Raw genomic sequence first — 21,777 nt, forward strand, 5'->3', positions numbered from 1 at the left:
GTATAATTATTTTTAACACCAGTATTTTTTTCCATATTCATTGCATTTAACAAAACATTGCGCATCATGTAGCTTGTTTGACTAGAAAACATATACTCAAGCTTGGACACTAAAATAAGAGGTAGGCGTTGACAATTTGCATCATGCAGCATGTTCTTATAGGAAGACGCTTACTAATCACGGCCACATAAATAGTACAATCAAGGATCAATGAAATGTGAATAATTTCATATTAGAAAATCCTAAACAAAAACTTCAGGTGCACAATGAATTGGCTTGGCACACACAAAATTCGTAAAATACATGGTCCATGCAAAATTGATCTTTTCACATCCTAATCCTTGACACCTATTGGTTTTAATTTGGAAGAGCTAAAACATAAACCCAACTAGTATTATAGAGCTCTGGAAGTGATGACAACACTAGGTATAAGTTGCAAGTACTCATATTTCAGATTTCACTACCATTGATCCCAAAAAAAAAAAAGATCAACCTTGGAAACCTAGCTGAAATAAGCTATTGAACTCGAAAGAAAGAATATTTCTGTAATTGATGCAAAATTATAAAAAGACTTCAAATCTTGTTCAACCTATACACTATTTTGAGCACATCCTCAAGAAAACTTCATTTATCTGCTTATTTGTCAAGTTACACAAGCCTTAAGAAAGATCAAATGACTTTTCATTACAGGCTATACCTATTTATAGAATTTGACAAAGCCTTCAGCAGATGCCTGTCAAGGCTCTTTGAGCAGTTACAGTTATTTAGATACATATATCATATCCACAACAATGTTGCTTCAATCCATCTTGAGCTCGACCTCCTTTATAAGAATATATTCGAACCGAGGCTCCACAGAAATAGATAATATTTGTTGTGGAGCTTCTTATTGTGTATTATCCTTTGCACCTTCGTGCTAAGCTGATAAAGTCTCAACTTTCTCCAGAAGCTTTATTCCTGATGCTTCTAAGATATCCAATGCTGTCAAGTAACACCAACACATATATCAATATTAACAGAAATTACTAAGCCTGAAGTCTAAATATTGATGCAGTCCCAAGATTGACTACTAATTACTGAACTAAATTGATCTAACTCTTAATTATTCTCAAAATAGACGTCAGTCAAATCTTTCTTCAATTAGGACTTGGGAGTCAAAAAATAGAACCTTAGGCCAAACTTTACTTGCATCAAGTGTACCTGGCATGTAGACCTCTGGTTCAAGGGGTCGAATTACTCCTCTTGTTTGAACCTTGTTCTGAAGCAAAAGCTGCATAATCACAAGTAGCAAGATGTATTAGACCTTTTACTGTTATCAGGATTCATAATACCTTCAGCGAATTACCATACTGCATACATACCAATACTCCGATTGCAGCTGGGATGCCAACAGTGAGAGCCATTGCTGTGCTTGTCTTCCCATTTTGAGTTCTCCCAAACTCTAATAGAGTGGCTCGGTGGTTCTCGTTTGGTCTACCATCAGGAAACTCTACTTCCACTTCATGATGCAGGAGCACCATGTCCTATGACCAAATAAAAACACATTAACCTGTTGTTTGAAATTTTGAAATATACCGTTTGTAACTCTAGATTTCGCGCACTAATGACATAGAGTGCAGATACAGATACAATAATTAGGTTGGAGACAGTGAACAGTTGTAGAAGATATGACAAGTTGGATAATTTCAATTATTATGTCAGTCAAATTTGCCCAATTTGGAAAAAATCAGTAATGGGCAAGGAGCAACTTTATAATAATAGAGATGGTGAAAGTTTTGGAATATTTAAATATAGATTCTAGCTTCACATTTACCCAACGTGCAGAGTAACTTGACATGCAAGAAGCAGTAACCCATATAACATCATCTCCCAAGTTCTATATTTTCTTAGCAAGAAATGTGCAGAGGAGCTCTGAGTCAGAAACCGAAACCGTCATAATACTATTCAAATATTATGAATTACTATTCCTATTTTATCTGCATAGACCATTATCTTGCTTCAGGAGAAATATTCTATGTATCACCTGTTGTTGTCCATTTTTAAATGGAGATTTTTTTAAAATAGGTCACTTTTACTAAATATTTAGCAAAACTGGCCTCTTTTTGGTCAGCTCATCAAAGCTGGCCAAAAGGAGGTCGTTTTGCTGAATATGACCTTTGAAACACATGTGACTACCAATCCTGAGTATTTAGCGGACACTAATCATCCACTAAACGAAACTCAGAAAACCCACGGGACTACTAGTCCTGTGAGTTTTCTGAATAGTTTTCAGAAAATGCACGAGACTAGTAGTCCCGTGGATTAGACAGAGACTTCGTGTCTGCTGCCTAGCAAATCCAGGGGACTAGTAGTCCCGTGGATTTGTCGGGCCTATAGAAGCCTCAGTTATGCCCAAAAATTAGGGCACAACCATCATCACTTTCTCTCAACATCTCTCCCAATCTCTCTCCCAAATTTGATAAACCCCCTCCCAATCTCTCTCCTCCATTCCACTGATTCTCTCCCAAATCACCTATTTCTCCCTCAAATTTCTCTCTTATTCTCTCCAAACTCATACTCTCCAAACCCAAATTGAGATTTCCCCAAAGTTCACTCCTGCATTGTTGATCTCTGATGCTGTCTAGCCTCTCCAACACCGGTGAATTTTAGAACTTCATCAAGGTATAATTTTCTTATTGTTTATAATTGCTTCTCTACTATTTAGTTAAAATTGTAATGTGGAAATAACTGTATATTTAGAATAATTTTTTTAATTATGATAAACAATAGAATTTGGTTAAAATTTGATAGATTAAAATTGATATAGAGGGTCTTTCAACTACAGTTTAACTAGTAGCTAAAAATAAGATATATAAAATTTAATTTTGAATAATATAAATAATTTACATATCATGAATGTTAATATTTCAGTTCAAATAGCGAATGAAATACCGATTATTTGCTTATTCAATGGTAAACTGAGTGTTGGAAATAATAATATGCCTATATATGAGGGAGGATCTAGAAATTACAACTTTGATGGAATGATGGAGCATATATACGTTGTCGCTAGAATTAATCATGCAGAATATGCTACTAAAGTTTTCTGTAATTGTCTGATAAATAAAAAAAGAATAATTGATGTAGAGATCACCAATGATCAAGAACTGAGTGACATGATACAACCTGCGGAAAACCAAATCTCAATTGAGTTGTTCATTGAAAATATTCCAATATCCGGTATTGCCCAAGCTTCATATGCTCCTGAAGAGTTCTCTCGGATGCTTGACTTAGAAAATAACTCGAGCGTATTCATTTCATCTCCAAGTGTCATGCACTTAGAAAATATCTCGTGTGTAATGACATGGACTCAACCTTCTTATTGTGCAACGTCAAGTGATATGTTCCACAATGCTTCGGGTCATGTTACGGTTAATTTACCAGTTGGTTCTATTGTAGAAGAGGATGAGGATGCAGATGCAGATGGTGATTATGAAGATGCTGAAGAGGAGGAACATCTTAATCGCATGCAGTGTGCAATTGGAGGAATCAATGAAGACACCCGTTGGATGGATGAATTTTGTGTAAACAATGATTATGTGAAATCTGAAGACCCGTTGCCAGAAGAGTTTCAAAATGAGGAGTGGATAAATGCCTTACAAGTTGAGTTTGTTGAGCTTGATTCTAATTACGAACGACCCGAGGACTTTACTTTCGAAAAAGGAGACTATTCGAGAATAAGGAAATCTTGGTTTTCGCTATACGTGAATGGTCAATCAAGAATCAGATCACATTCAAGCTGGTGAAAACTAATACAACCAATTATCATGTAAAGTGCTACTTCAACGAGAAAGCTCAAGGAGAGTATGCAAGTGCTCAAGACGAAAAAAATTCAAAATGTCCATGGAACCTTAATGCAGCTGTTAGGAAAAAAAATCTAATGGGCAATTTATGATCTCTAGTTATTACGGACTTCATACATGTTACAATCCAACTGTCAATGTCGATCATAAGGCAGCAACTTCCTATTATATCTTGAAGCTACCAAGTCAGATAATTACAAGGGTATACAATATGAAAAAAATAACTATATCCAAATATAAAGCATATGACACATGGAGGAAAGTGTTGACTAAAATCTTTGGAGATTGGGAGAAATCTTACGAACTACTTTCGTAATATCTTGAAGCAATTAACAGGAAAAATCCAAGTACTGAATATAAAATATTGTCTAAAGAGATCACACCAGGAGTGGAGAGGTTCATACAAGTATTTTGGGCATTTCAACTCGCTATCAAAGGGTTCTCATTTTGTTGTCCACTCTTGAGCATCGATGACATACATTTATATGACAAGTACAAAGGAGTGCTCTTGGTTGCGACCGGTGTAGACGCAAATGGTGGGCTATTTCTATTGACTTTCACAATTGTTGAGGTGAAAGAAACATCGAGTTGGAAGTAATTTTTTCAATGTATTTATAGATTCATCATTACTATTCAAAGTCCTAGAACGATTACTTTTATTTTCGACCGGATGAAAGGAATTTCGTGGGCCTTGCCCGAGGGGCTTGGAACACCACATCATCACCGGTATTGCTTGAGGCATATAAGAGATAATTTAAAAAAACACGAAGAGCTCAACTTACAAAATCTATTGTGGCAAACCAGGTGTGCAGTCGACACACTGATATATGAGCATTGTAGGGAGAAAATTAAGTCTCTATCAGTTAAAGCACATAATTGGATTGAACAAAACTTAAAACCACAATACGAAAATCGATGGGCATTATGTAAGGATGGTGGAGTGCGCTATTATATGATGATAACTAATTGTTCTGAAAGTTTCAATGTCGTACTCAAGGGTGTCCGAGCTATGCCAATTCAAGCCTTGGTTGCAAGAACGTTATATAGATTAAACACATACTTTAATAAGAGACACGGTGATAGTGTAAGTTGGACGACGAGTTACACTCCAAAAAATGAGAGTATTCTGCAGAAAAGGATTGTGGCTGTAAAATCATGTAAAACTACTCCATTTAACGGCAATTAATAGGAGGTTAAAGATTGTGAAGGTACTTACACCGTTTATCTCTTTGGCCGGGAGTGCAGTTATACTTGTAATATACCACAATTATAAAAATTACAATGTGAACATCTTTTATACTAACAAATTATTTTTCATTGTTGTGCAGAGAGGACCATGTTAGTCATGATTGATCATAGCCTCGGACATACGAGTTGGCCACTTGAAGATGAGCGTATTATTGCTTTGGTACCCTAAGCAGGTCTTCTCACATGCTCGAGGCTATGGTGGATGAAACTCGATTGGACATTACTTAATGCATTGATGGATAGATGGAGGCCAAAGACTAACACGTTTCATCTACATGTCGGCGAGTTGACTATTACTCTCCAAGACATAGCAATAACCCTTGATCTCTGCATTTATGGTCCTTGTGTTACAAGGACAGATAGACATGTGCAGTGTTGACTTTGTGATGAGTTGTTAGGAGTATCTCCGGAGTCATTGCCTGGAGTATATTAGATTGAAGTGGCTCTGAGAAAATTTCACACACCCGTTGCCAAAAGATGCATCCCAACTCGTGATCCAACAACATACTCGTGCATATATTTGCACATAATCGGGACACTTCTATTCCCTGATTCAAGTAAAGATAAAGTACATTTAAGGTAATATAATTATTCCTAATATTTAACTATTTGTCATTTTTGCTAGATTATTACTCATTATTCATTAAATACGACTAAATGCGTTTTTATTGTGATAGGTGGCTACCACTTCTCCGAGACTACGACATGTGCGGGATATTATCATGGAGTAGTGTTGTTTTAGCATACCTATATAGAAAATATTGAAAGTTTCTTTTAAGCACAATAAAGAGCTCAAGAGGTGTTTGACATTATTACAAGTTCGCGCATGGGAAAGATTGGTTTTGAAACCAAGATTATGCAAAACGCGAGTTTTAGATAGATTCCACTAGGTTGCAGGTAAATAATTTCAGATCTAATTAAAGTATATTTTGTTTTGAATTTTAATTATAGTACTAAAAGCTAACCTTTTTTCATTCATGTAGATGGAATGTCCAAAAATGATACGATGAGGCTCCGGCAAGACAATCAGATTTTTACAGAGAGCTTGATCGGATAAAAAATTTTCAGGTATCGAATTTTAATTTAAGTCAATTTAAGCTACCGATATATTTCAAAGAGTTACTAATATATAGAATATTTTGTATTTTGACTGGCAGCCATACGACTTGCATGGAGGGGCACGGTATATGAAGAGCTAGAGTTCCTTTCATTTGCTTTGAAATTATGGAGATGCATGTGCCGGATGTGCCGGATCGCGTGCTTAGGCAGTTTGGTTTCGCGCAGCATGCTCCACAAGAAGTAGAAAGAATAGAGAGAAAAACGTCCAAGGGTAGGCATCAGATTGAATGAGAACTTGTATATAAAGACTACATTCATAGATGGAATGATTGACATTTGAGTATCATCGAGCAGCTTTATCCTCCAATGGAGGAAACATATTATATAAGATGGTATTGGCGGATTACCAGAAGATGGATAATCACTCAAACCACGCCTCCAATTGACGAACTCGAGATGCGTTCACAACAAGCAAGATACGTACCGAGGGGTGTAGATGATAAAGAATGGGTTAGTAATTTCAAATAGTTTTCCATCCATTTGTAGTTTTTTAACCCTTTGTTAGCTTTTTGGTTGTTTATATATATCTTTTTACGTAATTGTAGATAGACGCTACGGATGAGATAGAGAGGATTGCAAATGAGGGCATAGCTACTGCCAGAGGAGATTCAATACATGTATCGGTCTTGCAACAGATAGTGCGGAGAGTTCGTAGAGCTCTTCATCGAACCCATGAGGATCAGCATAATGGTTGCGAGCAGATGACGCGTGAGGAGAGGGTATATGTACGTTAATGAAGACGAGGTGGATCTTGCTCGCATGACAATGAAGCTGGTCCGTCTCAGCGCCAAACACAACCAAAGAGCGAGCACGTACAAGCTCAAGTTGAAGGAGGACGTTGATGATTGGAGCGGGTACAAGAGGCAGACAACGAGGGGTGGACTTTTAGGTTGTATATGATAGTTTATTAGTTTTTCTGCTTAGACTCTATTTGTAACTGCATATACTTGTTACATTTAGATTTGTTAGGAGTATTTTAGCGTATGGATATAAATATAAGTTATCTATTGTGTTGTGATGTTGTGAATTAATTAAGTGTGTTTTAATTTATGTTTATTTCTTAATGTTTATAACTTATACAACGATTATACTGTTTAGCAATGTATATAAGGCGGATGTTATATTTTTTTGTGCATGTTTAGCAATGCATATGAGGTATATATTCATGCAAGTATGATATGTGCATGTTTTGGTCTGCCTAGCAAATTCACGGGACTAGTAGTCCAGTGAATTTGTAGGACAGCAGAGACGAAGTCTCTGTCTAGCATACAGGACTACTAGTCTCAGTCTGGTGCGTTTTCTAAAAACTATTCAGAAAACTCACAGGACTAGTAGTCTCATGTGTTTCAAAGGCAAGATTCAGCAAAACCGAAGTTGGCCAAAAATAGGTTGGTTTTGCTAAATATTTAGGAAAATGATCGATTTTGCTAAATATTTAGCAAAAGTGGCCTCTTTTTAAAAAAATCTCCTTTTTAAACTGTTGAGTAAATTTTCTCTGTATTACCTTTATATCCGTCACTTATTACTTTCATATTTTCATTAAATACGATGCCTTTTTTGTATGTTTAGAAAGATTACTAGAGCATAAACAATTTCTAGTCTCTAAATCTAATTTAACCAAAGAAAAAAGTTTATGTTAGAAGGAGAATAAATCCTTTTACCTGCTCTTCACCAGTGTAAGATAATCTCTCTTCCATCCGCAAACATACAACATCGAATGCACTAGAGCATGCTACAGGGATTTTATCATCCTCATTAAGCCCTAAAAACCTGATTCATAGTACATACGTGTATAGTGAGTTAAACAGGGAACTCTACCTGCATAAATTTCAGTGGATATGGCTGAAAAAAACATGGTAGATGTTTATGTTTGGTATAAGAATATGATTCAGAGGGCCAAAGGAGCAAGGGAAAATTAGACTGAAGACTCTCTAGCAAAGATTGGGAAAAGGGGAAAAAAAGCTAAGCGAATTTGGAAATAAGTTATGGATATAAAAATTGCCGAAACTGAGCATGCTCCATTAAACAAAAGGCTGACTGGGTTTCATTTTGTAATGTTTTCTGTTAAATCAGTACAATCTAACTTGGTATCTACCTTCTGTAAATAAATGTAGTATTTTTTTCCTGCAACAGCTTGTCAGATTTTATTTCCACTGTTACAGGTACTAATAGATTTATGGATACTTTTTATATTAATTAATATAAGTTGGCCCTTAGCTGGAAGCTTATTTAATACAAGTTCCGAAAACATTGTTCATCAATACTGGAATTTTTCCAGGTTAAAATCTTCTTTCATTTGAATTTTCTTAGAAGTACCAGCTTAGATCAAAGGGAGATATGGATCTTCTAATAAAAATCTCACAAGTTATTTGTGATTTATTCATGCAAGAGAATCTAAAGCAAGTAAATTTAAATCACTGGCTCAGAAGGGCAGCAGTCCTTAACTTGATAGTTTTGATTGTCTTAATTGCTGTTGTCATTTCTTTGCAGAGCCCGAGCATAATCATCCTCCTGACCATTTCTTTCTCATCTGCAATCGATCGTTCAAGATCCTCAGAGATCGCATGATTCAAACTTCTGGGTTTCAAAAGTTCAATTAGAAAGGCCCTGAAAGTTGGTCTTTTGTCTTCTTTCAAAATAGGATGAACTTCAGCGTCAAAAAACCCAATTTTTGCTAGACAAGCCATTACTTCACTAAACCCTGCACAAGCGACAAAAGACTTAAACATGTATGCACAACATGTAAAGAACAAACAAAAGAGAAGGTCAAGATGAAGATATACAAGTTTTTGTGTGAGAAAAAGGGAGTTCAGAATTATACCTTGATATCGGAGGGTCGCACGAAAAATGGTTGAGGCTTCCTTACTAATTCCATAAAGATCTCCATATACTAAAGAATTTCGATTGGGAAGGTATTCCAAAGAAAAAGCAGGTAGATCTGGTAAGCGGAAACTTGCTGCTGAATCGTAGAGTTCTCTCCCTACACAAAGTTTATTGGAAAAGTGCAGAGATATCGGTACTAATGCATATGAAAGAACTTTGAATGTATATAAACACATGGATGATAACTATGAATATATAAACATATGGATGTGAATTTACTAGGTATAGTTGTTTTATTGGCTCAGCAAGTCCTAGCCTCCTATGTGAAATTACTAGGTACAAATTTGTTCTAAATTTCAGTTTTTGACACAATTTTGACAGTTCTCAGATGATTCTTAAACTCTACTATAACATATTTTTATATTTTAAAGTACTTGTTCCAAACTAATTGCACATTGAAAGATGTATTTTCAAAACTTCCAAGTTCAGAAAACATATCATAGGGGGGAAAACTCAAAAGTGGTCACAGGAAGACAACAATATTGATATACCTAGGGTTTATTACAACATAAGAAGTGATATACGATAAATTATTTTACAAAAAGATGGAAAGTCAAGACCTGTCCCCATTAAGAATCATGAAAATTATAGCTTATTCTATTACATGATATTTCATTCATATGTCTAAAAAGCATGTAGAGCATACTAGGATCATTGTCCACCATGCACTTTTGAGAATCATAACCCTTTACATACACCACAAACAAAGACACACATATGCATTTATTTGATTTTGGAAGAAATGTATGCATTTATGTAAATTCTCCTAGAGAATCAACATACCATCAACCTGTACAATATTGCCATGAGACTTGTAAATTGCTGGATTCCTTCCTGCCCGAATAGCTCCAGCTGGGTTCCAACTAAAAATGCAATAAGAAAAACTAATTATCAATAATCTAAGAATGTCACTGTGAATATATAGCTTGCGCTTGATATATAGCAAAACACATAAACATGCAAAATAAAAATTAAAATATAACCGATGATGCCATGTTGGGATAAAATACAATGGAGAAATTTGTTCTTTGCAATAGTGGAAAATCTCATCAGGGGCATGAGTTCTGCATACATTCTGATTCTTGTTCTCTGCATTTATTTTTTCCAGCAGGTAAGCTTCAATAAAGATACTCAAACTAAAAATTGAGAAATAATATTATATGCAGTCCAATTACACTTTTAGGGCTTGTTCATATAATATAATTGTTCGCTCACTTATTTGTGCGCTGATGAGAAGTCAATAAAGATACTCAAACTAAAAATTGAGAAATAATATTATATGCAGTCCAATTACACTTTTAGGGCTTGTTCATATAATATAATTGTTCGCTCACTTGTTGTTGTACATATATCTTCCTTTGTTTCAATGAAATAAGATTATAAAACATCATATTTCCGCATAATCATGGCTATTAAAATGAAAATACCTACTTATGCATAAAATTAAGTTTCATAAATTACCTGAACTTGTAGGCCAGTGGGTTGTTTGCAGCAGGCGGAGATGGAAGGCCACCACAATATGAAGTGAAAGATATTATTTTTCCTTTTCTGGCATGTGCTTGGTTTATCATCTTCATTGCCATCATATGATCTTCACATGCAAAATAAAATGCGTTAAGAAGAAATTATAGCCATAAGTAGAACCTTCAGTGCATCAACCAATTGGAAAGCTTCCAAATTTTTCTTCCAACAAAACAAATACCCCCTTTACTATGATAGGTTTTTTATTGCTTATTCCATCAAGAAATTTTTATTTTAAAGAAAAGGCCAAAAAATAGCAGTAATGAGTTTCTTTTATAGAGCCAGTAAGTGCAAGTTTTATTTGTTGATTAACGAATTGGGATTCTACGATGTTCAGAAATTTTTCTAAATTTTTCTTCCAATTGGAAAGCTTCTAAATTTTTCTTCCAACAAAACAAATACCCCCTTTACTATGATAAGTTTTTTATTGCTCATTCCATCAAGAAATTTTTATTTTAAAGAAAAGGCCAAAAAATATGAGTAAGGAGTTTCTTTTATATAGCCAGTAAGTGCAAGTTTTATTTGTTGATTAACGAATTGGGATTCTACGATGTTCAGAAACCTGGGATATGAATGAAGATTCGAGATACCATTTATACAGTAAGCTCTATCCCACATATAAGAGGTATCAGTCTGACAAATTGTCTATCTTGCTGATATACCAACATAAGCTAATTAACTTATAACTGATGATATTGTTGAATTTTGAAGTATATACCTACCGTTGATACTACAAGATATTTACTAATGATAGTAAAGGTTCACAATACTATCGAATACTACCTATGCCAGGATCCAAGCCCATTTCGCCAAGAATTGCAACACCAGCACCTTTGGCCTTTTCATGTAATCCTGACATTGAGTCATTAACATAGCTTGCAGTCACGAGGTGCTTTTTGTGCTGTAGTAAACAGATACACATGTCAATACAGCTATCAGGTACAGCTTGATTGTGTAGAATGCAAATTGGAGAATTAATCAATAAGAATAATTCAACTAATTAGATTGAGACCCCATCCTTCTTGAATAATAAATATATTCAAAGATCAAAGTACTGGGGTATAGTCCGAGCAGCAGTTAAAATACAAATAACTAGTGAGTAGTGGTATGAGAGCTCAGAGCTGAATTAGATCTTCCTTTTGGGTACATATATTGGTGAACAACTATCTTAGTTTGACATTTTCTCAAATAAGTAATTAAAAACTATGACAACCGTGGCAACACCAGTATCAGAAACACAGTACCATCACCACCAAAAACAACAGCGGGGAAAATGAAACAAAGCCACCAAATATATTGATAGATCAGCTAGGTAAGAAAACTATTAAGCAATAATAAGATAGATCATCAAAGTAGAAAAGTAAGCAGTCTACAGGATGTATACTTGACAGATCAGTTACATTAAATATACTATCCATCAATTTATCGAACATCTTTCATTAAATGTAAACTTACCTCTATGCATGCATTCGCTATGACATCATGAAAACTTGGTGGGAGTAAGCTAAGTACAATCACAGCCTGCAAAAGAAAGAACATTAAACTACAGCGTATTCATGCCGACACATCAATGGATTCAATAGGCATGAGATCCTTAAGATCAATACACAATAAAATAATAAGAAATAAGAAGAAACCGTTTAAGTATACAAGAAGCAGGTGAAAATTAAGCCAACTGCAGAAAAAAGAAATGGCATAGTGATATTGGTATAATGGATAAAAAAGGTTGTGAGAAATCAGAATGGTCATTAGAAGATGAAAGGAAAACCTTACCTTTGATATACACTCGGAAAGACTTTCATAGTTCTTTACATCAAGTTCCACAGCTGTTGCATTTGAGATACCGTCGATCGTCTACAAGCAGAAATTCCTTTCAAATATTTATTTCTCATGTACTTTGATTATTCTCAATAAATAAAATATGTTCCCCAAAAGATAAAATTTTCCAGGAGATGAGCATGTGCTTAATTGTAAACCATGAAATTACATATCTCTACGGTCAAACAACATTCAAAACAAGTAAGAAGTTTCTATGCAACTACCTGCAAATAAGTAGATGGTTAAAAACGCTAGCTATTATAACCCCTTATTTCTTAGTTTAAATTTATGGTACCAGAATATACCAGTTGTCCCTGTAAAATTTTGATTATCTCTGGGTATCCCCTTATCTATGGCTCAGTGAAGAAACCAACATAATTTGGAAAAATATGTTCTGTTACTTGTTACTTGTTCTTCTTTGACTTTTACCAGTTAAGGATCATTCACGGTGTTTCTCTAGGACATATGTGCAATAAATCATTGACTCTAGAGGATTGACATCAAGCTGATAGCTTAAAACTCTTTATAAGCAATAATTTACATGGCTAAGAAGTTTTCTTCTGGAAAACCGATGGATGTGTCTTCACTCTTCAGTCCTTACTGTTTTGTGAGGTTTCAAATCTTTGTTGGTCTCAACAATAGAAACACATAAGCCTTTAAATAAGAATAATTTATGTGCCAAAGTAGTGATTACTCTAGTGTCTTTGTGTATTTCTATTGGAATTTCTGTCTAATCAATCTGAAAAAGTGCCAAAACTCTGGCTTCAGATTTGTCAGATTTTTTTCGTTTCCAATTCTTCTATACACTTGCTATTCAAGCATTATCCATACAGAAATTAAACTCCAATTCCTGGTCTTTCTATAACACTAATATGGCAGTTGAGAAGGTTATAACCTTTGGACTAACAATTCTCCGAGTGGCACCGCAAGAGAAAGTGAGCAGGAAAGATTATTTCAGCTCATAAAAAGGTTTTGAGTATGGAAGCATCAATAAAGAATTAGTAAGAATCAACTTTGATCTGTATGAGAAAATTCTTTGCAATGCAGTTCACTGGGAAAAACATAAAATAAGAAAGTGATGCAAGGAGCACCTCTTCTGCGTCTTTCTTATAAAGAGAAGCTACTATGACTTGAAATTCAGTTATTTCTTCAACGCCAATGCTTTGGCATATTTTCAAAGAATCTCTTGAAGAAACATTTCCAACTGATGCTAAAAACTCCACAGCAGGACGGCAAACGCGGCCTGCACCCAGAATCAAAACTGCTGGTTTTTTCTTAAAGCAATCTCCATCATCCAACATTTTTTCATTAACTTTCCGAACTTTCAGAGATAATATTTTCTCCTTGTTTAAGGATCCATCTTTGTGACTTGGATTTGCAAGACAAATTAAAGAATCAATTATTTGATTGAGAGTGTTCGCATCATCTGCACCAACCTGTAGAAGCCATGAAGATGTCTTCAGTGACTAACAGAAACGAAGTCATTATATATGAAGGCACTGTATTCAAGTTCTTAAGTAATATTTCCAGGCACATAATCAAATATGCACTTAGAAAAGGGTATAAATATAAAATAAGCTGAAAGCAAGCATAAAATGAGACATAGTAATATTTAATTCAAATAACCAATGAACCAAGCTCCATGAAATAAATAGAAAACAAGTAAACTGGAAATAAACCAAGAACTATAACATTTTGACTTGTAAAAGTTAAAACATACTTCGAGTTCAGAATAGGACATGACATCTGCACTTTGGCCCACTTCACATTTAACCAAGTGAAAAGATCCACCAGCTTCTTCAATAATGTCTAAAGCTTCGTTAATTAAATGCTGATCAAACAAATGGCCACTGAGAGATACCTGTCAAGCAAGTAAGATAATATTCAAGAACGAGTTGCAATTATTTTAAGTTTATGTGTCAGAAAGTGAAAGCACATGACCAGTCCTTCAGCACAAAATACATAGTTGTCATCAATAGCAAAGAGTTGAAAATTAAATTAAATAATTGAAAGTGTGTGAAAATGCTTAATTAACAAATATACTGTATTTCTTCATATAAGCATACATATAGATCTACATGTGCAATTTCATGCTTATGCATCCATGCACGCAGGTAACATTATTGTGGGTATGTGCATAAACATGTTTAAAGAATATTCCATGTATCCAAAATGCACAGAATACTTATGAATGTATGAACATGACCTGACATACATGTATGCATGTGCATGTGTTTTTGTGAATGAATGAATGTGTTAGAAAGAAGTACCAGTGTATTACACTTCTTCCTGCTAGATGACACATTCACAGGATTTGTTTGTGCTTCCCTGCAAAGAATAAGAGTGGACATTCACGATAAGAGGAGATAACACAAGAACAGAGAGCAACAGTACAGCCGCGACAGAAGTATACCATGAAAATACATACTACAAGTAAACATAAACAATAATGAAAATAATGCACCTTCTGCAAAACACATAAGGGCTACGTTCAGAATCTTACAATGAAGAAGAATTTCTTATTCGAGTAATATAAGAATACATGGAAGTAAGTGCTCCTTCGTGAGCTATGCAAGCTGCCCGTAAGTGGGGAGGCAGTTCTCTTATATTCTTAGTTGAAGCCAAGCTGCCAATAAATTGAGAGAGTATGTCCCCAAAGTGTTGAGAAGCCTACAAATGATTTTTAGAAAAATAAATACGCTGTACATACCACTAGGCATACAAGAATTCAAATACCTATCTGATGGAGTATCATTCTTGCAGCGCAATTGAAATTATTGAGAACATGAAATAAAAAGAAGTAGCCTAACCTCCCTTGAAAACTCTGTTGGAAGAATGTCGACAGCCAAACATATTATCCCATCGCCTTCCATATCATCATGATATGAATCAGTGAAAGGATCATATCTGGTAATCAAAATAAATCTCTTAAAAGAATGGACTCTTGGAAACTAATGAAGTATCTATGAGGATAAATTTAAAGGTTGATGGGTAGCAAGAACATATCTCAAACCAGATTTTTGAATCTCAATAAAGCTATGTGTCGAATACTAAGTTATTATTTTCCAGATAACTACTTCACTCAAAAAGTTAGTAGTTGGATTGTGAGATAACATTCTATATCAAGCTAACTTACCTCTTAAAACTCTCCCTCATTTGGGTTGTTAGATATAGAAAAGCCTCTATCTGACCACACTTGGGAAGATAGAATAAACAATGGCTAAATAAACATATTTTAGATTTTTACAGGGATAAGGTTTGAACCAAGGACCTCCTGTAACTTGATGGTCCAATTCCACATTGGATTAGAAGTCAGCCAAAAGCTTAACCTATTGGGTATTAGGTAAACAATGTATTATGACTTATGAGGCTAACTTAGCCATTTTTTCATACCTTTTGCTTAGGATCTCAAGCAGGAAATGTGATCTTGCTCAAGCAGGAAAGTCATTAAACATATCTGCATGTACTAGTGACTTGAAGATGTGCAATCATTTATAGTGAACCTATCATATTTTCCTTATTTTGGTTCCCTTTTAGTCCAGAGGGATTTTGGAGGACTTCTCCATGGTTCCATGCACTCAAATTGTGTAACAAATAATACATATTCTGACATTTTGCATCCACTAGCCTTTGTCTTGCCCATGCCCATAGTTTCCAGATTAGAGTTGATACTGCCAATATAATTTGGTTCATATGCATTAGTTGAGGCCATAAAATTTGGTTAACCTTTCATAGACGTCTATGCTCCATGCCTGACCCCGTGTTTATGGGAAAAGGCCTAGACGATAATGATGATGTCGTGATAGTGGCATGCATTAGTTAACCATGTAAATACATGAAAAAATTCAAAATTAAAATTATGTAACCTGGACGAGGAAGTACTTGAAAAACAACTAGTTCAACATGTAAGAAGACAATCTAACAATGGAAGAAGCTGTCCCTTGAAGGTGGAAATCACAAAGCAAGGATTATTTGTATTTCAGAAATAGTAAAGAAATACCTGAAGAAGGGTTTGTCTATGTATGTATTTCGGTTAACAAATTCAATTGAACCACCAATATCGCAAGTTATATCTGAAATGCCTACAAGAGGACTTCCTTTCTTCATCAGTTCTTGTAATTGTTGGGCGCTGAGCAATCTAGGATATTTCTTTTCCCAATACATGCAATTAACTGAACAAAAGCCAACATTAGCTCATATACAAACTTTGCAAAGTGGCTAAAGACCCTTATCAAAAACTAATAGTAGAGGAATAGATAAACTACAAACAGGATATCAAATATGTCAAGATTAGATAACTAATAACCAGTGGAATCAGCATGTTTAACTAGATGTTACAACTTACAGTGGCATTTGAAATTACCACGTTTGTGTTGGGTTGGTGGTTAGCTAATTTTAAACGATTTCAGGAATAATAAAATAAAGATAGCAAAAAAAAGAAGGGCATAGACAAATCTCTCACCAATGACTGATGCATACGGAGCAACCTTATCATGGAAAACAGGGATATAGTGTTCTGGATGTTCGTAGTAGTCCTCCTGAAAAGAGTCATTAAATATATTAATACTACTTCAGATAATGAGGCTCCAATGCAATAAAGCTTATACAATTAAACTAAAATCTATGTGAATGGATATAGTAAATTTGTGAATTTAGTTTAATCATGAAATTGCACATGCATAATCTTACATAGGAATTAGTGTCTGAGTTAAATATGCAAGAGGGACAGGTATGTCAATATACTATTGAGACCATTCACTTATACATAAGAAAGGATAGGTTAGCAGCTAAAATGCTTATCCACCCCAACTTTCTATCTGTTTTAGATATTTTTTTCTTGATTACGTTTATAAACCTTCTTTTTCCCTTTCCTCTTCATGTAGATTATGTATTTCGTATCTTTTCCTCTTCATGTAGCTTATGTATTATGTATCTTTTCTCTCTAACTAATAAATTTCCTCGCCTTCTTGGCCAGCTTTCCAAAAAAATATTAAAATATTATTTGTACCTTGCTATTTAATTTTAATGAATTTTCTGGGCAAGGGCACCCTGACCTTATCCTTATCTCAAATGTAAGAAAGAATTCAACTGTTTTTGTGTATATAAGAAAAATGTTGTGTTCTTGTGAGAAAGATAAGTGCAAAAATGTCTGACTAATTTAGTAATAGACATAGCAAACAAGAACAAAATATTAAAAAATACCTTATCAAAATTGCGCCCAGAATCCTTGGGAATAACCATGTCTTCACAAGTCACAACACAACCATATACCTGAAAAACTCTTCTTGTTTTTTGTGATCGTTGAGAGTGATTCCCAGCCTACAAGTATCATTGTGTCAGTAATTAATATGCATAATAGCTGAAAGGAAGAATACAGCCATAATGCAGCACAATAGAAGACTATGCCTCCACACTCCGCAGGCAAAGTTTATTTATGAAAAGGAAAGATACACCAGTTAGCTGGAATAAGAATTACCACAAAGTAAACTTTCTCCATACCTAAAATGATGAAAATGTAATGGATTTGAAGGTATTAATGGTCAAGAATTATGCTAAGTTTAACAAATATGCTGAAAATATACAGGTTTACCACAACAATCATTTGTTTGCGGAAGTGTCATAGATATCATAGATCATAATGCATTACTACAGCGAGAAAAAACTAAAAACCAAATAAGAATGTACTGGCAAAAGAATCTAATACCTGTTCAACAAGCTCTGGAAGCTTACAAGCATCCACAAAAGTATGCGGCAAAAGCTTAAATATCTCCTGTGCACCCTGAGAAACTACACAAATAATAAAGACAATGTGAAACTGTGAATCAGAAACATCTGTAATGAAGCCTCTACTTTGTATGACAGCACAACCAATCAAGTATCTACATAAGAATGCAAGATTCAAGTATCTAACAGTAAAGAATAAGTTTTTAATTATTGAATTACCATTTCCAGTTCCTGTAAACACAAAGACAACAGGAGAAATTCCAGATGGCAGACCAAGTGTAGCTATTTCTTCACCAACAGCAATTATTGCAGCCTTGGCAGCAGCCAAAGAAGTATACATATAAGACGCCCCAAGAGACAGAAAAGGTGTAGAATAGCCAAGATGCAAGTATCCTGAAATTGAAAAGGGAATCAGACTGCACACCATATAGTCAAGTAATTATATGCTCTCCATCATCAGGTTCCAGATGAAATAGCAGTATATACATGCTTGTATTGCCAACTTTAATTATATGCTCTCCATCATCAGGTTCCAGATGAAATAGCAGTATATACATGCTTGTATTGCCAACTTCTAAGAAAATGGAGTTACTTGCATGGAGCGAACTCAGCAAAAGCTCCAAGTTGTGCATTAGATTTTCAAGGAAGAAAACTATGTCATGCAATAGTCTTAAATTTTCAAATCTCCATAGTTTTGAATGCTAGCTTATTATAGTCACAAACATGAAACATCACTCATGGGAACGTATGATATCAATTAGAATTAGTACTAGAAATCATGAAAAGGATAGCATATGCTTTAGAATAATTCTAAGGGCACATACTTTTTCCCAGACCATGTAAGAAGTCAATGAATCCCGCTCTACCAGCGAATTTTCCAAATGCAAGCAACCTTCTGCCATCATCTCCAATAATACGCTCATAATCATATAGTGACACCCTTTCAGATAGAATCTATAAGCAAAATAACTATTCCCATCATGAGGCCATCAAAGAGAAACATTAATCCAACATGTCATAATATATTTACCTTATCTAACAAAGGCATGTTTTCACTCTGAGCCTTGTGGGTGTGGGAAAAGAATGCATATGCTCTATCAGGCAGAATCATCTCCAACTGTGATGAATGAATTAGCTATGAATTTACAAATTTTAAATAGCATTGGACTTGAAAATATATTATTACCTTTGGTTGCTTGACTCCTAAAATGAGACCACATTCAGATAGATCATCTGATATTTCACAACCAACATCCTCATATTGTGAATCATAATAGATACGTTTAGTGCTTGGCTGAATTATTATACGATCAACTCCATTTCCGTTTACACTGAGCAGAAGGCGAGCACAGTGGGCAGGGGTTAATGGAGCTCTCCTTTCCCATACATTACAAGACTCGGATAGGATACCAACAACTCCATTTCCCAACATGATGTCACAATCCTGTCATTTCAAAAGTTTCAAATTTTTTAAACATGATTATATCCTAACAGGAGATTTGTATCTTTAGGCATTAAACAAAAAGAATACAAAATAAAAGACCCCAAATTGAAAGGGGAATTACAAGATTTGTATCTTTAGGCATTAAACAAAAAGAATACAAAATAAAAGACCCCAAATTGAAAGGGGAATTACATAAAAGAATGGCTGAGACTACTACTTTGGACATAAATCTCAAATGTTAGTGTTGTGAATAACTTAACCAAAAATGTATACGAGAAAGCTCTGCTTTTTTAGATAATATATATGAGTAAGCTCAAGCAAGCATACCAGCCATTTAACACTAAGCAATACCAAATCAATAAAAAAAAGAAACGAAGGTTCCAAGTCTTGGGATCAGCCAAAAAAAATAGCAAAACACCTAAGAATTGTTCTCCTTTCTCCACTAACATATCAATGATGAATCATATTTATGATCAGATGGCATTCTTCAAGGAAAATTTTACGTATCATTCTCATTCTTACATTTGCGAGTGATTAGAGAATGAAGTGAGGATGAAAATCATTTTTATTTTTGGTATCAACAATTAATAAGCAATTAATGCATTATTTCAAATTTTTTGTTCTCACTAAAGTGGGAATGCCCATTGTCTACCATCTCATTGGGAATGCTCAGTCCCACATATAAAGCGGGAATGAATGAGAAGTGGGAATGAGCATTCTAGCTTCTAAAAATGCGCTGTGTTTGGTACGCATGAATAAGAAGCGAGAATGAGCATTCCATTCCTACTCTTTCATGTGTACCAAACGAGGCATTAGTTCTGATGCATCACGTGCAAATCAGGTGTTGTCAAAAGACAAGACACCCTCAATCTTTACAACCAAAAAAAAAAGAAACATTCAGGTCCTCTTTTTTTATATTTTTCGCCCTAAAATTTACTTTTCCCACTTCTTTCTCATCTTTGGTTCTGTTCGCCCACAGGTCTGAGCTCCCAATCTCCAAATTTTGGTTTTGGCAAATTCTTCCTCCAGAACTCCAAATTCATCCTGTTTTATGTAATGCCATCACAGGGTCAAGTGAAAAAATTAATATACAATGGGGTTTATATGGATTTTCCTTCTTGGGTTAGCTGAAATTTACAAACTTTTGGGAATTAAGTGAAAACTCCCACACTCGTGAGGGTTTTGTGAAATTTACCTTACAAGTAATTATAATTAATCAATGACATAAAATGGGCTAAAATAGATAACTTTAAGATTGCCCAAAACAGAAAACAGCAGTTAGTACAATTTTCACAGCTCAAATTATCTGCATTAACTGGAAACTACTCAATTTGGGTTTTTTATCAGGACCCCGAAATGAATTTAGCTCAACAATTCATACCTGCAACAAAATTTTGAAGAACCCACGAACTTTGACTGCTGTAGACCTCGAAGGAGAGGGAGAGGGAGGGAGAGAGAGAGAGAGAGAGAGAGAAGAGGTGATTGTTTTACAAGAGATTTGAGTAGAGAAAGTTTGGCTTTTATTTTTTTTTTTGGAGAAAATAAAGACAAAGAAATGGAAGGGGAAAATGAAAGGGACCTTGGGACTGAATCGCTCTGGCACGTATCCACCTCGGTGGGGCCCAACCGGCCAATTGGCACGAGGAAAGTACCTGAATTTCTTGAAAAAGGCAAGTGGCTTTATCAAAAATCTCCTCTCTCTCTCTCTCTTATTTCCCTTGATGACATGATTACATCAAAAAAAGTTGTATTTTTGTGCCACACTCTGGTGGGAATCTTGGATAACTGATGTAGTACAAGGAATTCTGATTCAGACCTTATCAAAATGATTTTCTAAATTGGTTTTTTTAAAAATAATAATTTTCTAAATTTAACTTTTAAAAAATAAAAACTACCGCTCAATGAATTTAGATTTAGCTCCTAAAAAGACGTTGGAATACTATATTATAAAATTATAACTCACATCACAACTTAGAAATTCTAACGTAGCATGAAAAAATAATAAGTAACATAAGCTTTATCCATATATTTGAGCTGCCTTGCACATGAATCACTTATAAAGTATTAGTGAACTTCATTAATTGGTATGCAAATTGTTTATGAAAATAAATGTGTGAATGATTTCATGTACATAATTTAAGACGATATCTTATATCACATTCACTGTAGACGGAGGGA

At 34.7% G+C, this 21,777-nt stretch overlaps 1 protein-coding gene and 1 long non-coding RNA gene across 2 annotated transcripts; one reads left to right on the forward strand and one right to left on the reverse strand.

Annotated features, from left to right (window-relative positions):
* On the reverse strand, positions 600-21,156 carry LOC109844832 (alpha-aminoadipic semialdehyde synthase). Its single transcript, XM_020413980.1, has 25 exons — positions 20,981-21,156; positions 19,342-19,599; positions 19,186-19,272; positions 18,980-19,109; positions 18,375-18,548; positions 18,136-18,218; positions 17,634-17,750; positions 16,894-16,969; positions 16,432-16,603; positions 15,242-15,338; positions 14,935-15,101; positions 14,702-14,759; positions 14,152-14,292; positions 13,523-13,867; positions 12,387-12,467; positions 12,069-12,134; positions 11,397-11,514; positions 10,554-10,683; positions 9,876-9,955; positions 9,031-9,189; positions 8,655-8,910; positions 7,871-7,979; positions 1,362-1,523; positions 1,201-1,270; positions 600-981 (listed from the first exon to the last, which is right to left on the reverse strand). Exons 2-25 carry the CDS (start codon positions 19,585-19,587, stop codon positions 917-919), a joined length of 3,189 nt encoding a protein of 1,062 aa, XP_020269569.1. The 5' UTR covers positions 19,588-19,599; positions 20,981-21,156; the 3' UTR covers positions 600-916.
* LOC109844833 lies at positions 4,497-6,494 on the forward strand. Its single transcript, XR_002248133.1, has 3 exons — positions 4,497-5,987; positions 6,074-6,158; positions 6,248-6,494. It is a non-coding gene; the product is annotated as an uncharacterized LOC109844833 (long non-coding RNA).

The sequence above is a fragment of the Asparagus officinalis genome, chromosome 6 (assembly GCF_001876935.1).
Source record: "Asparagus officinalis chromosome 6, Aspof.V1, whole genome shotgun sequence".
Taxonomy (NCBI): Eukaryota; Viridiplantae; Streptophyta; class Magnoliopsida; order Asparagales; family Asparagaceae; genus Asparagus; species Asparagus officinalis.